Source organism: Peromyscus maniculatus, chromosome 4 (assembly GCF_049852395.1).
Source record: "Peromyscus maniculatus bairdii isolate BWxNUB_F1_BW_parent chromosome 4, HU_Pman_BW_mat_3.1, whole genome shotgun sequence".
Classification (NCBI taxonomy): Eukaryota; Metazoa; Chordata; class Mammalia; order Rodentia; family Cricetidae; genus Peromyscus; species Peromyscus maniculatus.
The window spans coordinates 128,799,887-128,823,178 of NC_134855.1; the positions used below are offsets into that span (position 1 = coordinate 128,799,887).

General features: G+C 46.0%; 1 protein-coding gene across 2 annotated transcripts; it reads right to left on the reverse strand.

The window, feature by feature from the left end:
* Window positions 1–2,513: 2,513 nt before the first annotated feature.
* Window positions 2,514–8,099, reverse strand: Vsx1 (visual system homeobox 1). Of its 2 annotated transcripts, none has more exons than XM_006985547.2 (5): window positions 7,670–8,099; window positions 5,989–6,067; window positions 5,608–5,731; window positions 4,377–4,554; window positions 2,514–3,212 (listed from the first exon to the last, which is right to left on the reverse strand). In XM_006985547.2, the coding sequence occupies exons 1-5, from the start codon at window positions 8,097–8,099 to the stop codon at window positions 2,926–2,928; spliced, it is 1,098 nt and encodes a 365-aa protein (XP_006985609.1). In that variant the 3' UTR covers window positions 2,514–2,925. The 2 variants fall into 2 exon arrangements, with proteins under 2 accessions (XP_006985609.1, XP_076424851.1); XM_076568736.1 differs by lacking the exon at window positions 7,670–8,099 and adding an exon at window positions 6,388–6,419.
* Between the last annotated feature and the right edge of the window lie 15,193 nt (window positions 8,100–23,292).

Below are 23,292 nucleotides of genomic sequence, written 5' to 3' on the forward strand. Positions count from 1 at the left end.
TAGTAAGACCCTATCTTGAAAAAAACAAAGGAATGAGATCCCACTGTGTAGCTCAGGCTAGCCTAGAACTTGAAATCCTCAGTCTCCCAAATACCCCACTGGGCTATAGGGTTTTCTTACATATTTAACATAGTTTTGGCTGGGTGATCACATAGCTGTGGTCCAGCTACTGAGGAGGCTGAGGCAGGAGGATCTTTTTACCCAAGAAAATCAAAATAGCTTGGGCAACGTAGCAAAAGTTCATGTCAAGGAAAAAAGAAAAATATTTATACATATATACATGCATTTATTATATAAATATATGATTTCCCCTTTTTCTCACATTATTTCTGGTATCTCCTTTACAATATTTCTTCTTTACAATATTTCAGAGAAATTTGCCCGTTGTTCATACATTTATTCAGAACCAATTGTCAAGTGTCACTTATTCATTTTCACTGTACTTTATACCTCTTTATTTCTACTCCTATCTGTTTTCCCCTCTAGAGGATTTCTCACTCAGTGACATTTTACCATCATCTCACAGATCTCACTGTGGGACAATTCACAGACAACGTTAACACTTTATTAAGATTTTATGAGTGTAATGCATGCAAGTTGCATGGGTGTGGTGTCACTTTTCCTGGGGATATGTGAGCAAATTTGAATTTATTCCAGACAGAACACTGACAACAGACCACAGAAACAATTCCACCCAAGTCTAGCCTAGTGAACCAGTGAGTTTATGGGGGTCACTTACAGGTACATGGTTGACTCAAAAGCAGCCGTGTGAGCAAAAAGCCCACCACAGCATGGACATTGACTCGCAGCAGCTGAAACTCTAGGGCGCCCTGTGTATTGTGCAGGCAGACCCATCTGGCTGGACAGTCTCCCCTTCCCTGAAACTATTTCGTTCCCATAACCCTGGGGAGGAGCTGCATGAATTTTGTAACTTTCCGAGCTTCCAGGATCTGCTCATTTTCTTCAGGTCTGAGGAAACACACAACAGTTACTGGCTCCCTTCCTCAAACTCAACTTTTGATAAATTAAAGATGAAGGACGGGAGCAAGAATCTGAGGATAGTGCATGATAAAAATGTGTGAGAAGGGGCTGGAGGAATGGTTCAGCAGTTAGGAATGCTTACTGCTCTTGTAGAGGACCAGAGTTTAGTTCCCAGCACCCAAAGTAGCTCACAACAGCCTATAACTCTTAATTCCAGGGAATCCAATACTCTCTCGGGCCTCTATGGGCTCTTGAACATGTAATGCACATAAATTAAAAATAATAAATTAATTTTTAAAAGAAAAATGTATGTGAACACCCACCCACTCACACTGTCCTAATGAGATACAAGAAACCAGATGAGTGTGGCCCAGGGCTCAGAGCAAGGGCTGCCCTCTCTAGGCAAGAAGGATGGAAGGACTTCTGGTTTTCACCAACGTTCAGTCCCAGGACTCAGCCAGGATCAGTAACAGCCAGAATAAACCAAAGTGAGCAGACTTAATTATTCCATAGTGTATAATCAGTAGTATTCAACACTATGGAACTAACATGGATAAAAATAGCTCCATTTTTTCATTTGAAGAGACTGTGTGAGAGAGAGAGAGAGAGAGAGAGAGAGAGAGAGAGAGAGAGAGAGAGAGAGAGAGAGTGTACCCAAGCTGATGGATTCCTGAGATAATTTGCAGAGGAAGAGGCCCAAAACAGACAACCCTTCTTCAGACAATGAACTCCAAAAGGTGACTCAGCCAGGGCCACTGTCCCACAGTGTGCTACACAGGAGCCTGAAAGACAACCTGCTGTGCCTGCTCCCTAAAAAGGGACAGAGGGGAGAGCCCTTCAAGGGACCAGCAAATAGCCTTGAGCCAGGCATACCACATGTTTATTTTTAAATAATAAATAAACAGCAAAGGAAATACAGGAAAGAAAACATTCATGAATCCACATCACTAAAGTGCTTCCAAACATAAATTCAAAAGGACCAAGAAATCAGGTCTGACAGTCTCCAGATATCTAACAATTGCCTAAACATGGCTCCAGGTGATTTCAGAGGAGGAGAGTATGGCTTTCTTTGTTGTTTAGGTATTCAATACCTATCAAGTGACGCTCAACACAAAATTACTGCCTACTGTGAAAACAAGAAAGTCTAAGACCCAGTTCAAGGAAAAGTGATATAGCATCCATTCGTTCATTCATCTTTTTAGAAACTTCTCCTAGGAGTGTAAAACAATTATATTCACACCTGTAACCCCAGCACTGGAGAGGTTGAGGCAGGAGATCATGAAATTGAAGCTAGCCTGGGCTGCACAGCAAGACCCTGCCTATCTCAACAAAACCAAACAAATCCAAATGTTCTTAGAGTGAAGAGGTCAGAACAGCACTCTTAATGATTGAACCACATCTCAAATGATGCAGGTAGAAATAATCTCTCTCTCTCTCTCTCTCTCTCTCTCTCTCTCTCTCTCTCTCTCTCTTTCTCTCTCGTCTTGTGTAGCCCAAGTTAATTGGGATGCTCTTAAACATCTGATCCCTTGTTTCTACCTCCTGAGTGCAGAAATTACAGGTGTGTGCCACCACATCTGTTCATGTGGTGCTGGGGATTGACCACAGGCCTTCATGTGTGCTATCAACTGGGCTACATCATACCCCATCCCTAAAATTATCTTTAAACTTCAGATCTTCCCTACTCAAATTCTACAAAGGAGAAACAAAATTTTATACCAAACTGAGTGATTCAAGAGATTGTACAAATGTTCTCCCTTCTAGAATTAAATGGAACTTCCCCTAGATCAATATATATTCAATATTGTAATGCTGCCTCTTATCCAGATGTTTCAGGAAGAAAATCAAACTGAAGGTGTTTGTCTTGATCAGTCTTATCTCCTAAAAATTGCTTGTGAGAAATATGCATATTTCCACTGTGGGGGAGGGGCAAATCTGTTGGTCTCATGAGGGTCCCACCTTTGGGGGCTGGGGCACCTGCAGCCCTGGAACATGGGAGCATCCCTGATCACTGGATTCCGGGGGCACTTTCTTTGTCTCCTGCCTGGAAGAGCTGGACAGGTCAATGGCCACATCTTCCAAGCTGTCCTCAGGGTTCAGGCTCGTTTTGTCTGGGCCCCTTTCAGGTCCATCCTTTTTAGCACCTTCTTTGAGGTGGTCAAAACCCCAGAGTCCGGCTAACTTGTCTTCACTTTCTGGTTTTCTCATCCCTGTAGACTTTTTATGCATTCCTGGAAGAAGAAAAAAAAACAAAAAACAAAAACCACCGGGGCTTGTTTGTTTGTTTGTTTTTGAGGCAAGGTCTGTCTATGTAGTCCTGACTGTCCTGGATCTTGCTATTATAGACCAGACTGACCTCAAACTCACAGAGATCCGCCTGCCCTTGCTTCCCAGGTACTCAGATCAAAGGCATGTACCACCACCACATCAGGCTCAAAAATATTTTTAAATTCAGCAATTAAGTACATTCCTTTCTTCTCACTGTTCTTTCTGTCTCTATATTTTTCTTCGTCAATGTTCCTCTCGGGCCTAAAGGAGAGCCACGAAGTAGTGATCTCCCAGCATCAGGGTTTAGAAGGCCCTATCCACCAGCTGTCACTCCTGCAAAATTGCTTTGTTGGGTGACACAGCGACTTCACGTTTGCTTGGATAAGCAACAAACCCTAGCTCAGCACCTAAGGCCCACGCCTCAAGGACCCCTGTTCATGTGCTTTCTGGGGACTGGGCTTGGCTCTCCATGCCCGCCTCTCTCTAATCTCTTCCGTCCTTAGGCAAAGTCCAGGCTGTATCTCCGGTTCTCAGCACAGCACCCGGCCGGAAAATTATTTGCTGAACTTTCCCAACCTAAAATCCCACTACGATCCACCTAATTTTCTGGCAGTGATCATCTTGTGACCCAAGCCTGCAAACTCTGAACCCAAGCAGATCAGTTAAGGGGTAAGTGCACCAGAAAGGGCTTGACCTCACCAGTAGGGGCACTACTTACTTACTAATCTAGAACACATTCGTTAAATCGGTCCAGGACCTGGCCTATTACTTCAGCTATGTGAACAGAACGGAATGCTTTAGATTCTCCCTGCTCTGCATGGCCCTATTAACCTTACACTCTAAACTGTATAGTTTCTAAACTTTCAAGCAGCATTCACCACTTTGAAAATATGTATCAAACACAAGACAGATCTCTGTCTATTTATAAGTTTTTAATACATATTTACCAGTGTGAATAACCTAAGCGGACTTTCCCATACACTGCCTCCACAGTTCCAACGAAAATTAAGGCTAGGAATTAAAGAGTCCAGACTGGGCCTAAACCTGAGACCTGTCCTGCTTTGCTCTGCAAATCCTTGGTGAGGACCCCGCCCATCTCTCTGGTCTTGTTCTCAGCCAGGACTTACCCAGAAGCCAGGGCGCGCAGGAGCCGTGCGGGCTGTCCGCGGAGTTGAGCACCGAATCTGGCAGTGGGATGCAGTGGCGCACCATGGCCCCATAGAGTCCGTACTCAGCCATGACGCTGCTGCCGCCCCAGCGCTTCTCTCGCTTGCGCCACTTGGCCCGCCGGTTCTGGAACCAGACCTGGTTAGAGGCAGAGAGGAGGCCGAGAAGATCGAGAAGAGACACTATAAAAACGGGGGTGGGGTGGGAGGTGAGGAGAAGCGCGTGCGCTCCGGGACTCTGGGTCTGCAAAGGGTCCCTTCCGCACCCACAAGCCTGAAGGCCAGCATAGCAGCAGCCTTCCAAATCCGCAAGGACTCAACATCATGGGAATAACATAGGAGTTGCTTCCTCTGAAGTTTTTTAAGGAGTCGGAAAGCAAAAATAAGGAATGAAAAGGACCCTTTCCTGCAGTGTGTTTATAAAGGGGCTGCCTACAGCGTTTCCTGATTTTTCTGGTTAGAAAATCTACAGCGGTAATGGCCCCTTCAAATATCGATTGATGGATCGCTGCTATTTCTCCTAAAGAAAATACATTAATTTAAACAATACATGATATACTGAAACTTAGAGCAGCAAGTCACTGGCAGCTCTTCCAACAGAGAGCATGTCCGCCAGCACAAGAGAACTTTCAGGGTGGATACGCCTATGCGGAGACAGCACCGCGTGACACGAACTCAGGCTGTATACGGTGATTTCTTTAAGAACTAAAGATGAGAACTAAACGTTTTTACTAATATGTCTTCATGCAGTCTTCTAGTTCAACACACAATTGCGTACTTTCTTTAAACATCATTTTTATTAATTTTGTGTGCGTGAGTGTAGAAGTTGGTGTAACAAGTACACATATGGAGGTCAGAGAACAATTTGCAAGAAGTAGTACTCTCCTACTAAGTGGGTCCCAGGGATTCAGTTCCGGTGTAAGTCTTTTTGGTGGCAGGTGCCTTAACCCACTAGGCCATCTTGATGGCTCACAATTGTGTAATATTTGAGGATAGGTTAAAGATGATAGAAGGGGAAAGGGCATGAAATGGCCAGAGAGTGCCTTTTAGTGCCTTTAACTGGGTCACTCTCAGTTCTCAATGAAGAGGACCATACGAGGCTTTTCTGAGTGGCTGTGAGCTGTTCACTGTGTGCAGGAGTGACATGTTCTCTGCAGTGTCTTTAGAAAAGAGAAAGAGTGCCACTAGACACCTGTATTCGGTCTTCAGGGAGCTCTGTTTTCACAGCCAGCATTTCCCGGGCATACACGTCAGGGTAGTGAGCCTCACCAAATGCCTTCTCCAGTTCTTCTAGTTGATGGGCAGTGAAAACTGTCCTGTAGAGTGCAAGAAATACACAGGAAATATGCCAGAAAGATAAAACCCATTTATAAACCCACAAAATCATGTCTTTAGAATTGTACAGATTTTCCTGTAGCCTCCTGAGAACTATGGGTCATCTTTGAAAATGGCTATGTGGTTCTCATACCCACCAGTAGACTGCTGGATCCTCTACATTCTCAGATGCTGTTCTCAAAGACAGTAGGGTTGTGTCCATCTGAGGAAAGGTAAGCAGAGAAGCCAGGACCCCTACCTGTGCCTCCGTTTCTTCCTCTTGCCCGGGGTTGGGGACATCTTCAGGTCACTCTTTTCTTCAGATGGACTGTCCCCATCTGTTGGTACAAGAAGATAACTCTCTGAAAATGCGGAAGTTTTGCTATATTTTGAGCTATGTATTTTGCTATAATTTAATGTGAGGGCTAACATCGTGTGTCTGTTAAGAATGTAGAATGTACTTAGTGATATGCACAAGCCAGGAGAGCAATTCCCACATTCCAGATACCGTCGGCACTATTTCAATTATTCCTCATAAATAAAAAGACAAAGGCAGCTGGTATTATTGCCCTTCCAGGTCACACAAGGTCAAGTTGCAGTGATGAAGTTGGGATCCAAATTTCCTATTCTGTAAAGCCAATACTTCTTGGCTACTTACTGTCTTTTCTAACCAGAATTCCGAAGTTGAATGCCCACCCTGCTCCAGCATGCCTCTCCCCAGGTGGACATTTCTGAGAGGCAGGGTTTGTTATGTCAGAATCTGTCAGAACTCACCCTGCCCTGATGCACCCATTCTCCAGCCCAGGAAGGTTATGCATGCATGACATACATGTCCTCGTAATGTATAGATTCCCCTGGAAACAATACCATTCAACTGTGCAGCTGTCTACCCATATTCAATGTAGCAAAAGAGCTCAGGATAAGGAAAGCTAGAAGCTAAACAATTATCAGATTCATTATTCAAAAGTAGAATTGCCCCCAAAATAGTTTTTAAGTGAGTGACGTCAAAAGCAATGAAAGAACACCAATTTTGTTTCTATATCAATGGTATCACCACAAAACGGCATACCCGGATTATAATATTCTATGTTGTGGTGAGGAGTGTCCGGAAGCCACTGGATACTTGGGGTGAGGAAATGCGTGAGAAGTGGCCACTAAGACTTGTGGCAGATATAAAACACTGTCTGGTTGGAAAACTTAATATTCCCCAAAGCATAATTGTCTTATACTGATTACATGGAAATGATAATATTTGCATATATTGGACTGACATTCTAGTATTTAAATCAATGTCAACCGTTTCTTTTTTCTTTTAAGGCGACAGAATTTCTCACCAGTCACATGATGCTGTTTCCGCAGGAAATGCTCTTGCAGAATAAAATTTACTTGCATTTTACCTTTCCTTTTATTAATATTCGGAGAAGCCACCCTATGAAGATATAGCCCTTTGGATTTTAACGACACAACAAACAGAGTTTCATTTCATCCAATAGAGGCAAGGAGTATGCAATAAAGTCGGTTTCCCGTTGAGAGCCACAGAGACCGGCCCCTCTTTGCTCATCAGACTCCACTCTGCCTACCTAGCCGGGCGCTCTGCAGGACAGAGTTTCACTAGGTCCGCGGTTTTTTGCATAATTCTCTCTCCTCCCTCTCATATCTCCAGCCTCCCAGTTTCTTGCCCTGTGGAATGAATGTCTTAGGTTCCTTCTCTTTCCCCACAGTGCAAGACTTTTTTTTCCTGAGAAAAACTGGTGGACTCCGAACAAAACATGAGGTACAGCGGACAACCCTACTCCACCCCCAACCCACGTTGGGACTGGGCTCCCTTTGGGATTCCCACCTCCCAAGATCTAAGGTGCCTCGAAGGGCGACCAAGCATTCGTTACCCAGGTGCTTCTGGACCATTCGAGGATTGGGGTCGGGAAGTTTTGCCTAATTACCCGACGTGGAGACGCTCTCGCTGCGCTGCGGGCAGCCGGGCGCAGGCAGAGGGCGGACGGGGTTCTGGGCGACCGCAGACTCGAGTCCTGCGGGTGGCAGGAGCCTCAGATCAGCGAGGAGCAGGCAGCGCGCACGAGCAGCGGCCGCGGAGGGGGGTTGCGCCCCGAAGCCGCAGAGGAGGCCCAGCCCCAGCGGGAGAGCCCCGCGAGCAGGGCAGGAACCGCAGAGTCCTGGCCTGGGCCCCGCAGCCTCCGCTGGAGCTTCACAGCTGGATCCTAACCCGGATCCAGCCGGAGTCGGCAAGTCCGCTTCCAAGCCCAGCAGGTCGTTGATGGCGAAGCTTCGAAGGCGAGAGCCGGTGGGAGGACAGCCTGGCGCCAGGGCTCTACTCCTAGAGCGCCCATCTGAAAGCCCGTCCCGTCCGGTCATGCTTGTCAGCTCTCTAGGCCAGGCGAGGGCCGTTGAGTCCCTCCTGGTCACCTATGCAAAAGAGGCTAGCTCAAGCGACGCCTTTTATGCTGGGGAGGTTGTTCCGTGAGACCTAGAAGGTCTAGAAGGCGCCAATCAGCAGGGAGCAGACGCATCCAGGCTCCCACCAGAGAGGTGCAGACGCCACCAGCTCCCCTCCCCTGAGTTGTTGGCCCCCTACTGCGGTCCTCCTAGTCACCTCTTTTCTCTCTCCAGCTGTCCCTTACCCACCCCACCCCCCTATTCTCTGGAAGGGGAGGAAAAGTGAGCAACAAGGGCTGTGTTGTCTGCCCACCCCTATGAAACCCACAAGTTCCACATCCTGATGGGTCTCCCTTCTGGACACTCCTGGCCTTCCAAAACCTTACACGCCCAGCTGCCCTGTAATGCCTTGGGCGGGTTCTCAAGCACATCCCTCTCGCTACCACCCAAACCACGCCAGCCGGCCAGCCCCTTCAACTCCAGCGCCCAGTCTGAAAATCCCTGGAGGAAAGAAGCTGACATTCTGTATTTAACTCAAGGCCCGCCACTCTCCCTCCAGCCAAACCCTCCCCTCGCTAGATCTCTAAGGGCTGGACAGTAGAATGTAAGAAATTCTCAAATCCGCAAGAGCTGCGAAAGGCAAAGGAGAGAGGAGGAGAGGCAGATGTAGACTAGGAGGGCTAAGACCGTGGGCAGGATTAATAAAAATACATGCAGCCCAGTGAAATTTTAATTTTACGTAAGCAATGGATATTGTTTTAGTATAACGGTGTACCGGTATTTGATTCACCAGTCCTAAATGGGTGGGAGCGTGGAATAAAACAGGTCCATCTATTGGGACTCCTCCCTGAAACTAACAAATTACTGTCCTGTTTTATGATTATCCAAAGACAACCTGATTGACACGTAGGAATTCCGTATTTGTTGAAATTGGAGCTAATTAAAACACATGAGCAAGCCACTCCTGGCCCATCCTTCCTTGGGTCCCTGCTCTTCTGCGCTTCTTACAATCGCCTGGTTTGCAGTCTGAGGTCGCCCAGACAGGGAGCCGCAGCTTTTGGAGACCTACGGGGAAGTGGCGCGGCTTCCTCCTTGTGGGAGCGGGTCAGAGCCCTGCACAGCACGTCTCCCTTACTGTCTTCGCTGTGTGAGGGGCGCCACGACTAAGCCAGAGGATTAAACCAGGGACTCTAAGAAAGACAATGACAAGAGGCTGCGCATTAACTTTCCATTATTAAAGGAAGACCCAAATCTCCCCTCCAAGCTGTTCTCCTGGATTAACAAACCAGTAACTTTCCTTCAGGATAATTGTCCTGAGTTGCTCACGGGAGGGGTGGGAGGTGGTTCTTTTCAGCTCTGCCAGCAATGTTGCCCAAAATTCACCTTTGGATTTAGGGGAGACACCAGAGATACAGAGCCTTGCCAACCAGCAGCATGATCATTTGTAAATCCAAATTTGGCTCGCAGTTAAGAAATACACCCAAGAGTCCACTCTTTTGTGGTCTGTAGCCTGGGTAGGTGATTCAGCCATGGCCACCTGCAAGTTTAAAAGGCTCCAGCGACCTTGCCTCCGGGCTGCAGCCAAGATCCAGATCTTAGGGCCACCCTCTCCTAGGTTCTACCTTAGGAGGCAGAAGGCCACCAAGACGACAGACTCCACATACACCAAGTAGATGCCAGAGACACAAATAAACCAAAAGGTTGGCGGTGGGAGGAACATCTGGCCTCAGCCCCTGGGAACAGCCCAGACCACATCTGTTTCTAACCTCCTAAGAAAGATCTTACCAAATAAACCCATTTTGCAGATGAGAGGTCATTCATATAAATCAAGTGGTCTCATGGAACACAGGAAGGGAAATGGGGAAACTGAGGCAGAGCCTGGCTGAGGAAGGAACTGGATTAGGGCTCTGAGGACTTAAGGGGTCCTGCTATTCCTGAACAGAGGCACCCCAATGCTGCCTATTTCCCAACTGGCAAGATGAATGGAGCCTGCAGGGACTCTGGGAGAGCTGGATCTTTGGGTACCTTACTGGCAAGGGAAAGTGGTATCAAGAAATCCTTTGATGGGGCCTTTGAGATGACTCAGAGGATAAAGGGGTTTGGCTCCAAGCTGGACTACCCAAATTGTCCAGAACCCATGAAGTGGAAGGAGAGAACCTACTCTCTCAAGGCGTCCTCAGAATTTCACAAGTGCACCCCCTGGCACACATGATCCTCTCTAACACATAAAATAAGTCAAAGTGTGCGTGTGCATGTGCGTGTGCGTGTGCGTGTGCCTGTGCGTGTGCGTGTGCGTGTGCGTGTGCGTGTGTGTGTGTGTGTGTGTGTGTGTGTGTCTGATTGGTTTTCATGGTCCCCTTCCTACTAAGGATCCTGTGCCATTGCACCCCCAGGGCTGCAGCAAGTCCAATAGCTGACACCAAAGGATGGAGACTCAGGAGCAAGAGACAGGGACGTGCTCTCCTGAAATGTCCTCAAAAGTGGAGGAAATCACTTCCAGTAGTTTAGGAGACCGGGCACTAGAGATGGCTCTGCCCCCAAGCTCACCCACACTGTATGCCCATCCTATCTCCAGGCAGATAAAGACATGGGCTGGGAGGTTCCCACCTCACCTTGGTGCTTTGGCAGCCTGATGTGGACTCCTCTTGGCCTCTTCTCACCATGGGCAGATCTAGGGTCAGCGTCTGCTGCCTCTGCCATCCCCTTTGGAACCCTAAATCCGTTAAGGAGTCCAGATCCGCCTTCATCAGCCAGGATTATCTGGGATTTAACTAATCAAAGTTTTTCCTCTCATTATTTTCAGGGAATGTTTCCAGACCCTCTCTGACGCCAGCCACAAATGTGCCGGTCCACCGCTTCTGTTTGCCCAGTTTAGGTGCATTGCAACCTTTCACAGAACCAGGCTGGGGCTTGTCCACTTGGGGCTGGTCTGCAGACACTACTCCTCATCTTTGCAGAACCGCTGCAGGCCTGGCTGGCTATACAAAACCCTCAGATGGAACAGGAGTGGGATAGAGCATGGGGCACTCATAGCTGCTTCTCTGCCCCTTGTTAAATGTTGTTAGAGCCCAGTACATTGGCTCATGCCTGTAATCCCAGCATTTGGAATGCTGAGACAGGAAAATCATGACTCACTGCAGGCCAGAAGGGCACCTGGGCTACAGTGTAAAAAACTGTCTCAAAACAAAACCCATCCAACAAATGAGTCGTAGAAGAGCAGTTTTTCCTCTTCCTATGCTTTCCTTGGTCAGTTTGCCTGCCCTTCTTTTAGTCCCCCACCCCATCCCACCCCCAGCTCCATATCTTTTCCTGGGAATTCTCTTGACTCTGAGTCCACCTTGCTAGCTAGCCACATGTGACAAGAACTAGCGAGTTCTGAAAAGCCCTGGATCACAGAACAACAGACGTGGATTCTACACGCTCTGTTCTACCACGGACACATGCAGTGCACTCTACTCTGTCTCTGTAAGGTCCTGGTAGGACTGTTCCCCAGGTCCTGCTGTGAATACAGACTGCTAACAGTTTACCCTGCCTATCACTGGGGAAACACTTCCTTCTGCTGACAGAAACCCCTTAAAGCCAGAACACACAGGGTCTCAGCAGCAGTCTCCTAAGAAGGGTGTGACTAAGGCCACACAGTTATTTCAAGGAGGACAACAGCAGGGTCCTTCCCCTTCATGGATCAAGGTAGTGGCAACTTTGCATGGCTCCTTCCCCTGCTTCTCTGACATCCCTTGGTCCTGGGATCCTACCCTCCCATGAATCTACACCCAGATACCATCTCCAGCTTTGCATCTAGAGACCCCAGCTTCAAGTACACTCTGTCCTGTCTTGCATCCTCATTGTGTTCCCTGAAGTCATCTCTGGACTAGTATTTCCCAGAATGCTTGACTGAGAGACCACACCTGGGCATCTCTCCCCTTCATATAGGAACTCCCACACAGTATCATCTCCTGACAAGAATTTTCAGGTTTGTCTCCAGCCTGGGCCACACTCTTGAAGGCTGCCTCTGTTTCATAGGTGTTAGAAAAGCGCTGAGAGCCCAGCTGGAGCTGGACTCAGTATCCTCCCTCCAGCCCACCTCTCTCCTCCTTTCCTCCTGCTCAGGAGCCTACAGCATCCTGAGGCGGCTCTGCACCATCCCTTCAGCCTGGCCTCCAATTCCTAACAGTACCTGACGCCTTATCAGAACAATCACAGCTCATGACCTCAGCTCTATAGGTAGATACATTTTCCAGGTGAGGCAACAAAGATTTAGAGTAGTGGTGTAACTATCTGAATTGCTCAGAGCCAGGGTTTGAACCCAAACTATAAGAACTTAAAGCCTGACCATTAGCAACCCTGCCTCCCTCTTCAAATCCTCTAAAAGCAGGAGGCCTCCCTCCCAGTCCATCACCACACTTTAGATCAAAACCAACCTCTCCTTGTAGTGTGGGATAATTTTTTAGTGGATAGCTACTAAATATGCAAAAGGTTTGGGCCATTGCAAAATGCAGGAACAGATGCTTCCTCTACCTAGGAACCTCTGGGGTCATTTTCCAATGAACCATTTCACACAATCCCTGTCTCAGGCTCTTCTTTGGGGGAACCCAGATCCAGACAGTTCACAACAAACTCTGGAAGAGGTCCGGTTCCTTGGAGAACTTCAGCTTACCTTCATTTACTCTTCTGGTCCCCCAGGAAAGCTCACACCAAATCCAGAGCCCACTTCCAAGGGCCTAAAACATCTAAGAGCATTATTTCCTGCCTTCTATGGTATCCCAGGAGGGAAGAAAAGAGAAAGATGATGTAGTGAGTCTCTCTTTTCACCACCAGTCAGCTCCCAAATAACGACATGAAGACTTCTTATTAGTTATGAAACTTGACCATCAGCTTAGGCCTATCCTACTAGCTCTTATAACAAACTAACCCATGATATTCATCTAAGTTCTATCATGTGGTGTTACCTCTCTTCCATCCTGCACCTCCTGTTTCCTCTCTGCGTCTCCTGGCGTCTCTACCTTTCTCCTTCCCAGAGTCTTCTCTGTCCCCAGAAGTCCCACCTAACCTCTTCCTGCCTGGCTATTGGCCATTTAGCTCTTTACTAATCCAATCAGAAGGCACCTTGGCAAAGACACCTCTTCACAGTGCAAACAAATATTCCACAACAGATGTGAATAAGTAGCGATAATTACAGACCAAAGAAGAGAATTCCACCCAAGTCTAGCTTGGGAAACCAAAGACTTTGTTGTCATGGCTTGTAAGAATATGGAGAGGTTGCTTACAAAGCACAGTTCGATAGAACTCTCACAGACCAGTTCTAGGATGGGTTCCTCAACTACAGAGGCAGGTCACCAGATGCCCCATTGGCAACACCATTTTGGCTAAGAGTGACTATCCTGAAATTCTGCTTTTGCCCAGGTTGAAGTTTTGTTTATGAAGGTCATAAAAGCAGCAGCCAAGGCTGGGTGGGTTCCAGACTAGTCAGACCTTGGCAGGATTCACCACACAGCAGATCTGTCCATTCATCAGTCCAAGCAAAGGGCAGCAGCATGCTGGTTTAACTTGTTCTAACTCACTTCCCCAGCACTCTATGGAGCCAGACAGACCCAAACCAACTAGAGAAATCGTCCTTAAGGAGGAGAGCAGAAGGAGTAGAGAGGAGATGTGACCAAGGCAGACCATAGCCCTTCCTGAACACAGAAAAGATGCTATGTTCTTAGAAATACAGCTACCCAAACAGGAGTTTGCATCCCAGACACATTTTATCCCCACAGCTACAGTTTTAGTCAAGCCTCCCATCTTCCCAAGAGGAAAGTGTTCTGAATTGCTCTGTCCTTGGTCCTACAACCCTTAGGAGAACTTTTGTCACACACTTCTGGGACCTCTTTATTGCTCCTATTCTTATGTTTCATATCTTTTGTTGTTTTAAAAAATATATATCAGAGGCCGGGCAGTGGTGGTGCATGCCTTTAATCCCAGCACTCGGGAGGCAGAGCCAGGTGGATCTCTGTGAGTTCGAGGCCAGCCCAGAGCGAGATCCAGGAAAGGCACCAAAGCTATACAGAGAAACCCTGTCTCGAAAAAAAAAAAAAAATCAGATTTGGGGCTAGAGAGATGGCTCATCAGTTAAGAGTGTGGTGTACTGCTCTTACAGAGGACCTGAATTTGGTTCCCAACACCCATGTCACGGGGATCACAACCTCCCATAACTCCAGCACCAGGGTACCCAATGCTGTTGGCCTCCTCAGGCCCCAGCATTTACAGGTACAAACCCAAACCCACTCCCACACATATGGAGGGATTTCAAAAAATAAATAAATCTTTAAAAAAAAATGTAACAGATTTGGAGATTGAGGTGTTAGGGAAATGACTCAGTTGGTTAAGTGACTACCACACAAATACAAGGACCTGAGTTCAAATCCTCAGTACCCATGTAAAAAGCCAGGAACAGAGGAACATGTTTATAATTTCAGCACTGGGGAGGTGGAAGCAAGCAGGTCCCTGGGGTTTACTTGGTGAACTCCAAGCCAGGGAATGTCTCATCTCAAAAAAAAAAAAAAAAAATGTTAAAGTGGGTAATGCCTGAGAAGCAGCAAGCATGCATACACACAAACACACACAAAAAGGATTACATTGGAAATTTACAAGATAGGCCATATTCTGGATTGTGAAACACGTTTCTTTTTCTTTTTCTTTTTTTTTTTTTTTTTTTTGGTTTTTTTTTCGAGACAGGGTTTCTCTGTGTAGCTTTGCTCCTTTCCTGGAACTCACTTGGTAGCCCAGGCTGGCCTCGAACTCACAGAGATCCGCCTGCCTCTGCCTCCCGAGTGCTGGGATTAAAGGTGTGCGCCACCACCGCCCGGCGTGAAACACGTTTCAACAAATTTAAAAGAATAGAAATCATACAAAGCACCAGCTATACCACTCCTGGGCATATACATCCAAAGGATTCTATATTTGCAGAGATTCTTGCTCACCTGTGTTCACTGCTGCTCTGTTCACAATAGCGAGGATAATGAAGATGTGGTGCACACACGTACTAGAGTGTTATTTAGCTGCAAAGAAAAATGAAATTGTAAACTTTGCAGGTAAATGGATGGAACTGCAAAACAAAAACAAACATACTTAGTGAGATAGTTCAGACCCAGAAAGACAAATGTCACATGTTCTCTCTCATACAGATTGGGGCTTTCAGTCTTTTAGATTTGTATATTTAAGTTGGAGTACCTATAGCCAAGAAACCAAAAGGGGTTCATGGTGGGGGTGGATAAGGGAAGGGGCATAGTAGAAGCAGATTGGAGATGGAGAAAGGGAATAATTTGGGAATCTGAGGGTAGGGCAAAATCAGAGGTGTGGGGTAGCTAACATTAAATGTGTTTGGAAAATCTGTATGGAAACCTATTATCTCTTCTATGAAAGGCACAGAATGACATAATGAGAGGACAAACTAGAGACTTGGAGACAATATTTACAAAACACAGATCTGTTAAAAAAAAACAAAACTTGTATCCGATATATAGAAGAACATTTAGAGGCAATTTGTCCATTTATTCCAATACTACACATAACACATAATCTTATCATACGAAGTAGCAAATTTTTTTTGGTATTTACTCACTGTGTTGGTAAGCATGCTCTCACAATATGAATATTCACAGCAAGTTCTTTTTAAAATAATACTCTAGTTTTGGAAGCAACCAACCTGGTCCCTCTACTAGGGAATATATAAACTATATTACATGCAGGCAGTGAAATATTGTTCTATTATCAAAACAATGAAAAGAGTCAGGCATAGTGGCCCATACCTTCAATTCAGCACTTGGGAAGCAGAGGCAGGTGGATCTCTACAAGTTCAAGACCAACCTGGTTTACAAAATGAGTTCCACAGGCTACACAGAGAAACCCTGTCTCAAAAACAAAACAAACAAAAAATCAAGACTATCTGATCTACATAGAGAATCCCAGGACAGCCAGAGCTACATAGAGAGACTTGAAAAAAAGGAAATGAAAATGAAAAGACAGGGAGAAATCTTAAATGCCTCTTGCTCAATAAAGGAAACCAATCTGAAAAAGCTACACACTGTGTGACTCCACATATGACATTCCAGAAAAGACAGAGCTATGGAGACAGGTTGCCAGGGGATCAGTAGGAGATGAATGGGCAGCATATGGAGGCTATTCTGGTGTAAACTGTTGTGTGTGACGGTGTAGTGATGATGTAATGCAGTTGCCCAGTCTCAGACTCCATAATTCAATGAACCCCCTCCCAAAATTGTGGTCTTGATTAATACAAAATTATGAAAGGTTTTAATGACAGAAGGCCTGAGCAGAGCTCAGAGTGTGTATGTGGGAACTCTCTGCACTTTCTGTTCACATTCTTAAAATAAAAAGGCAAAGTGTAGTTCCCAAAGCTGTCAAGGACCACAAGGAAGAGCGTGCTCTCAGTTCCTCTCACCACCCTGGTTTTCACCTTCATTTTGGGCCCTGGAAATTCCCCTTAAATGTTGAAAGATGAATGGTGACTTTAAAAAGCATGTTTATCCAGCATTTCTAGGGGTGATTCTGTTTGGTCCATTCACAATTGTTTTGAAAATGGAAATCAAGAGGCTGGAGATGGTTTATATAGCACTTGTCTTACATGCATGAGGTCCCAGTTTCCATGTCCAGCACCATGTAAATCAGGCATAGTATCACACACTGTAATCTCAAAGCTCTGGGGATGCAGACTAGAGGATCAGGAGTCATTCTTGACTATAGAATTAGAAACCAGTCTGTGTTACACGAGACCTTGTCTCAAAAACAAAAATAACAAAAAAAGAGCAAAACAAATAATTTCAAACACATAAAAGTGCCAAGGCGTCTCTGTTTGGAAGTGTCAGGACGAACCGGAACTAATTTAAGCAGAAGGAAACTAACTTGTAGGATGGGACAGTAAATGGGATACAGGGAACAATGGGATACAACTGCGTCTGCAGAAACTGTGTTGAGACACTTTCCCCTCTGGCTCTATCTCTGAGTATTCTGATTCTTCTTCACCATGGCGCATGCTCCATGTCCAGCCGCGGATTGATTCAGAACTGCGCCGTTGCCAGACAGACACATCTTCAGCTCCTACAACCAGAGCGCAATAAATGCGTGGAGAAACGTGGGAGGAATGGAAGGAGGGGCGCTCTGCCTGCAAAAGCAGCGGCTCTGGGGTCAGTCTACGTGTACCTTAAGCAGGCTGGCTGGGCCAGTCCTGCACTGACCGTCTCTGCCTTGGCTTTCCTCTCAGAGTCCAGGGTGGGGTTCCAGGGTGTGCTGGGAGACTAGAGAACCTAGGAGCATTGGGGCTGGTGGATACTGACTGGGGCTTGAGAGACTGAAGAACAGATGAAGGGCCAAACGAGACTGCTTCTCTCTCTCTCCCACGTGTGCTGCTGGCCTGAGAGCCTTCTGACATGTGACATTGCCCTCCGTGTGGGACATAGGCAAAGAGAGCACCCAGAGGACATCTATGCGGATGGGGTTCAGACTCAGCGGAGCCAGAAGAGCACTGGCCCTATGAACCATCTGGCACCTGGAGGATCAGGGAGAGACGCTCCTGTGTAAGAGTCACACCAGGCTCAGAATTAAACATTTCCTCTGAGGGGGCTGGCAGCTGCTGGTGCTCCCTCTGTCACCTGAGCATGGGCCCAAGAAAGTTCTCGGACAGGGGATGGGGCAGGGGAGAAAAGCATGTCTTGGTTTCCTGGCTCTCATGTCCTGTCCATTCTGCTGACAGTCTCCATCCCCGGCTTCCTATAAATTCTTGCTCACCCACTACTGGTGGCTGGAGGCGGGCCCAAGCCCTGCTTACTGCGTTAGCTCAGTAACAGTCAGTCTCACTGAGGAGACTCCGAGACTGGCCAGGTAGCTTGGTGGATCAGTCTGTGTTCTCTCCGTAACACTTAGCTGCTCCCATTTTCCCATCTGAGAATGGGGTCCCAGTAGGGTTGTTGTATCTGACTTCTCCTGAGCGCTGGCAGTAGGGATCTCAAGGGGAGTGTGCTGCTTGTGAAGACACCTGGTTAGGAATGCTTTTTTATGAAGCCATAGGTAACTGTTGTTACTTAATTTTAATTTCTTGCTTAATAACATATTGTTGCTTAATTTTTCATCAGAATTGTTACTAATCACAAAGGGTGCTTTCGGCACACTGTGCACATGGGTATCGCTAGATAAGACAATTGCAACATTCCTTAGCTGCTTTCAGTGTCCTGGAAGGGTCACTTGGCACCCAACAGTTATCAATATTTTAAAAAGGCCATAGCAAACATTTCTTACCAATCAGACATTTACTAAAATTTCCTTTGCTCCTGGAATTCATAGTTTCAGCTCAGCCCCATCCCAACCCTGGTATTAAATATACTTTGTGTTTGACAGCCTGTCATGGAGCAAGGTTTTATGCTTCTGGAGCACTAATATATTACTTTAAATTCTAAGTTTTAGGGCCAGAGAGACTGCTCTCTGTTACATAGTCTTGGCTGTTCTAGACCTTGCTTTGTAGACCAGGCTGGCCTTGAAATCACAGGGATTTACCTGTTTTTGCCTCCTGAGTGTAACCATGATTTTTTTTTTTAATGTTTAAAAATTCAACACATTTAAAAATGTCATTGGGAAGCCACAGGTGGTGGCACACACCTGTAGTCCCAGCACTTAGAAATCTGAGAATTGAGACAAGTTTAAGGCCAGCCAAGGCTACAGTGTGAGATGCTGCCTCAAAAAATTATCATTTGGGTTGAATTATAGCAACCATTATTAGTGTTCAGTTGAACAATATGTCACAAGTATGCTTAAAATTCAAAGAATCACTAGATTCAAGAGCTCCCATTTTACTGGGCAAATGTCCTATTTCTTTGTTAAGTTGTATTTTCATGTCTTGAGATGTTTTCATTATTTCATTCAACTGTTTGTGTTTCTACCATCTTCATTAAGGCATTTGTTCATATCCTCTTTAAGGTCCTTGAACATATTCATGATTGTTACTTTGAGGTCCTTGTCTTGTGATTCAGCTAAATTGCCTTTTTCAGGGCCTATTGCAATATTCCAGGATGTTGGCTTCTGGAAGAGGCATCATTGTCTTGCCTGTTCATGCTTGTGCTTTTGTGCTGGGATCTAGGCATCTGAAGCTATGATGAATGATTGAGGGGCTTCTTGGTGTAGATACCTGGTCTTGTCTTTGTCAATAGGTGTTCTGTTCTTTGGCTGCTATTGCTCACTCTGGGTCCCAGGCAAGTGTAGTTAGTGGCTGTGGGGTCCCTGTAGAGAGTGCTTGGGCAGGTCAATGGTGAGTGACACAAAGGAATGGAGTTGGATTAGAAGGGAGAGTTGAAAGGGTCTGTGGGAAAGAGCTAAGGGGTCCCTGGGTCTGACCAGGAGGCAGAGTCCTCAGGGGATGGAGGTGGGGTGGGAAGAGGGGCTCCTGCAAGCAGGCTGCAGCAGGACTAAGAGAACATCTGGAGAGACTGAAATGAAAGCGCTAGGGGGGACCTACCTCCTTGAAATAGACCGTTAAGTCCACATGTGCAGGTAAATGCTTTGCCCGACAGCTGTTGGCCTCCTTTAATCTTTCTTTTCATTTTTCATGTGTGAGATATCAATATCTCGTATTAATGAAGTGAATGGATCTGGACGTAGCTTCTTTTGGACAGCTTCATTTGCATGGCTGTGTCTTTGTGTACGTGTGTGTTCATATGAACATATGTGTACATGTGCATTTGCAAATGGAAACCAGAGGTCAGCCTCAGGCCCTGTTCCTCAACCTTGTTTCTTGAGATAGGTCAGTCCTTCACAGGACCTAAGGCTTGATCATTAGGGCTCACAGACGAGTGCTAAGTTCTCCACACATTAATAATAATAATAATAATAAAAGAAAATTTGAAATGCAAGTTCTTAATAAGTTTCTAAAAATCAATATTCCAGGCTGGGCGGTGGTGGCGCATGCCTTTAATCCCAGCACTCAGGAGGCAGAGGCAGGCAGATCTTTGTGAGTTCGAGGCCAGCCTGGGCTATAGAGTGAGCAATGCTACACAGAGAAACCCTGTCTCAAAAAACCAAAACAAACCAACAAACAAAAAAAAATGTTTGCCGGGCAGTGGTGGTGTATGCCTTTAATCCCAGCACTGGAGAGGCAGAGGCAGGTGGATTTCCGGGTTTGAGGCCAGCCTGGGCTACAGAGTAAGTTCCAGGACAGGCTCCAAAGCTACACAGAGAAACCCTGTCTCGAAAAACAAACAAAAACGATCAATATTCCATTTTATTTATTTATCTTGTGTGCTGGGAGGGAGTGTGCACTCCCGCTATGGTGTGGATGTGGAGGTCTGAAGAGAACTTGCAGGAGTTGGTTCTCTCCTACCACGTGGGTCCTGGGGATTGAACTTAGGTCACCTGGCTGCTAACACTACCCATTGAGCCATCTTGCTAGGCTTTAATCAGCTTTTAGAGCCTTAATCAGTGTTATAGTTGTTCATTTTGAAAATGTAAAGCACCAAAGCCTTTTCTCGGAGCCATCTGCACCTGCTTCCTTTGACCTAGGTGGATCTTCTGTATTGACATGTCTAAGATCTGTTAGAGATACTGAGCTGTTTAAGGAATGAAACCAGAGAACCAAAAATGAAGTAACATTTAAAATACGCATTTTAGAAATGTTCCTGGTAGTTCTGAGCCAAACCTAATATATTCAATCTATTCCTAATTTTATGTGTCATTTTGCAATATCTGGCGAATCACATCATGCTGGATAAACAAGGAAGCAGACTCCCATGCATGTGTACGTATAAGGACTGACTGTCCAGTGATGTATGTGGTGGGTTTAGCTCAGTCTTTCCGCAGATCATCGAGGGAACTAATCCTGCTAAATGAAGCCGTTTTTCTCAGAGAACTGGTCCCTACATTATGCCTTAGGAAGATGCTTGTCCTGCACATGGATACAATGCACGTTCTGCTCGTGGGAGTGAAATGTTGATCTTGGCTCACGCTGTGATGCTAATGGCTGATGCTAAGAGCATTAATTATGGAATGTCCCACCACTCCCGCCAGGTGTCACAAAGCCAAAAAAGGTCACTTGTAATGGGCAGCACTCCAGCTTAGTAGTAGCAGCAGCAGCAGCAGCACTAAAAAATTAGTGCTACCAAAAGCCTCACACATGCTAAGCAATGCTCCAAAACTGGCCCACACTCCTAGCGCCCCCACCTAATTTTAAATGTGACTTATAGATTTCCAATATTCTTTCCACAAAAGTCAGTGATAGCATTTCTCCCATCAGGAAAAATGGGAGAAATGTTTATAAATATGTGAGATAGAGGGCGGTGGATTCAGCTAAGTGGTAGAATGTGTATGCTTAACTCACGCAAGGTCCTGTCTCTAACGCCAAAAAAGAAAAAAAAATAGATAAGCTGGAAACTTACCCTTAATATACATGTTCTCCTCATGTTTTTCAGCTGGTTGTTCTCCCAAGTATCTTGGTCATAGCTACAAAACCGAAGTACACTAAGAATTTCCTTCTGGAAGGTTGAGAGATGGCTCAGTAGTTAAGAGCATTTACTGTTCTTCCAAAGGACCCTGAGTTCAGTTTCCAGCACCCAAATTGGACAGTCCACAACAACCTATAATTCCAACTTCAGGAAATCTGACACCCTCCTCTGGCCACCTCCATAGGTACCTGCCTACATACAACACATCAGAGAGACATACACACACTTACATAAATAAAGACTGCATCTGTAGGTCCTCATGGCAGCAGCTCATGGGAGCTCTGGAGCATCTCACTTCCGTTGCCTTCCAGCTGCTGCTGAAGGATGGGTATGCCATTAAAGTCTCCTTTTTGAGAGAAAAAGAAGGAGCTAGATACAGAGAAGAGCGGGAAGGACAAGGGCACCCAGGGTCATTTGGCCAGGACTGGAGCTTTTTCCATACCTTTCTTTATTCACTTTTTAAATGATTTGCTTTTATTGATCTATGTATGAATGCTTCGTCTGCATATATGGATGGTGCCCATGGAGGGCCGAAGAGAATATTTGCTGCAAGCGGAGTCACAGGCAGTTGTGAGCTGCCTTGTGAAATGCTGGGAACTGAACCCAGGTGTTCTGCAAGAGCAGCACATGCTCGTAATTACGGGACCATCTCTACAGCCTCCCATGTCAACGCTCATCGTCGTCGTCATCAAGAGCACCTTTCAGAGCTCTGAAGCAAGTCTCTCCTGGCTGGTGGTCCTGGGGCCGATGTGTGATTATTTGGGATCTGGCTTAAGTTTTCTGTTGTTCATTTTGTTTTTCACTTAGCAGCTTTGTGTTAATAGAAAGTCCACTCACTGGAGGATTTGCCCGGGATTTCTGTAATAAAATAGAAGGATTTGCAACCAACGCTGAAAGAACCCTCTGCAGAAGTGGTATTTTCTGAGCGATTATGAAGCCTGGAACATATTGTCATCCCAGGGCTGCAGGCCTAGCTTCCTCACTGAAAGGCAGTGACAGATGTCCCCCGTTAATGTCCAGTGATTAAATGTCACTCTGAGCCCCTCCCTGTCTACACAACCTGTCCCTTGCTTTCTGCAGCCACGGTGGGACTGTCACCCACAAACCTCCCATTTCCTGAAAACCAGGGGCCTTCTCCAGACACAAGCTTTGTGTCCTGTCTTCATCCTAGATGACACCTAAGGACAACGAGACCTGTTTCAACGACTGGGAATTACAACCTCCATGGACACATCTTATGGAGAGAGCTGCACTAACAAGAAATGCAAACGAAGAAAGGGCCATGAAGATGTTAGAGACGCTGGCATCGTGGTCCCCTCTGGGATTTAGCCCAAGGGAAGAATTAAACAAACGTTAGTACTTCGATGGCAGTTCATTGCCATAACAGAAAGATACTGAAAACACCTCAGAAATCCTTAAATGTTGATCCATTCACTGGACTGGATAAGATGTCATTTGGTGAGCACTCAGTTAAATGTTGCCACCTGACCTACTGTTTTTGTTCTCATTATCCTCACCAAAATTAAAAAGAGAAATATAATATAAAATAAAATAAATTTCAAAAGCAGAGAAAATGGGTGAGGAGAAAAAGCAAGCAAAACAATGTTGCCCACAGAAATTCAAAGAGGACCAAAGAGGACATCAGATCCCTTGGAGCTGGAGTTACGCATGGTTGTAAGCCAGCATGTGCATGCTGG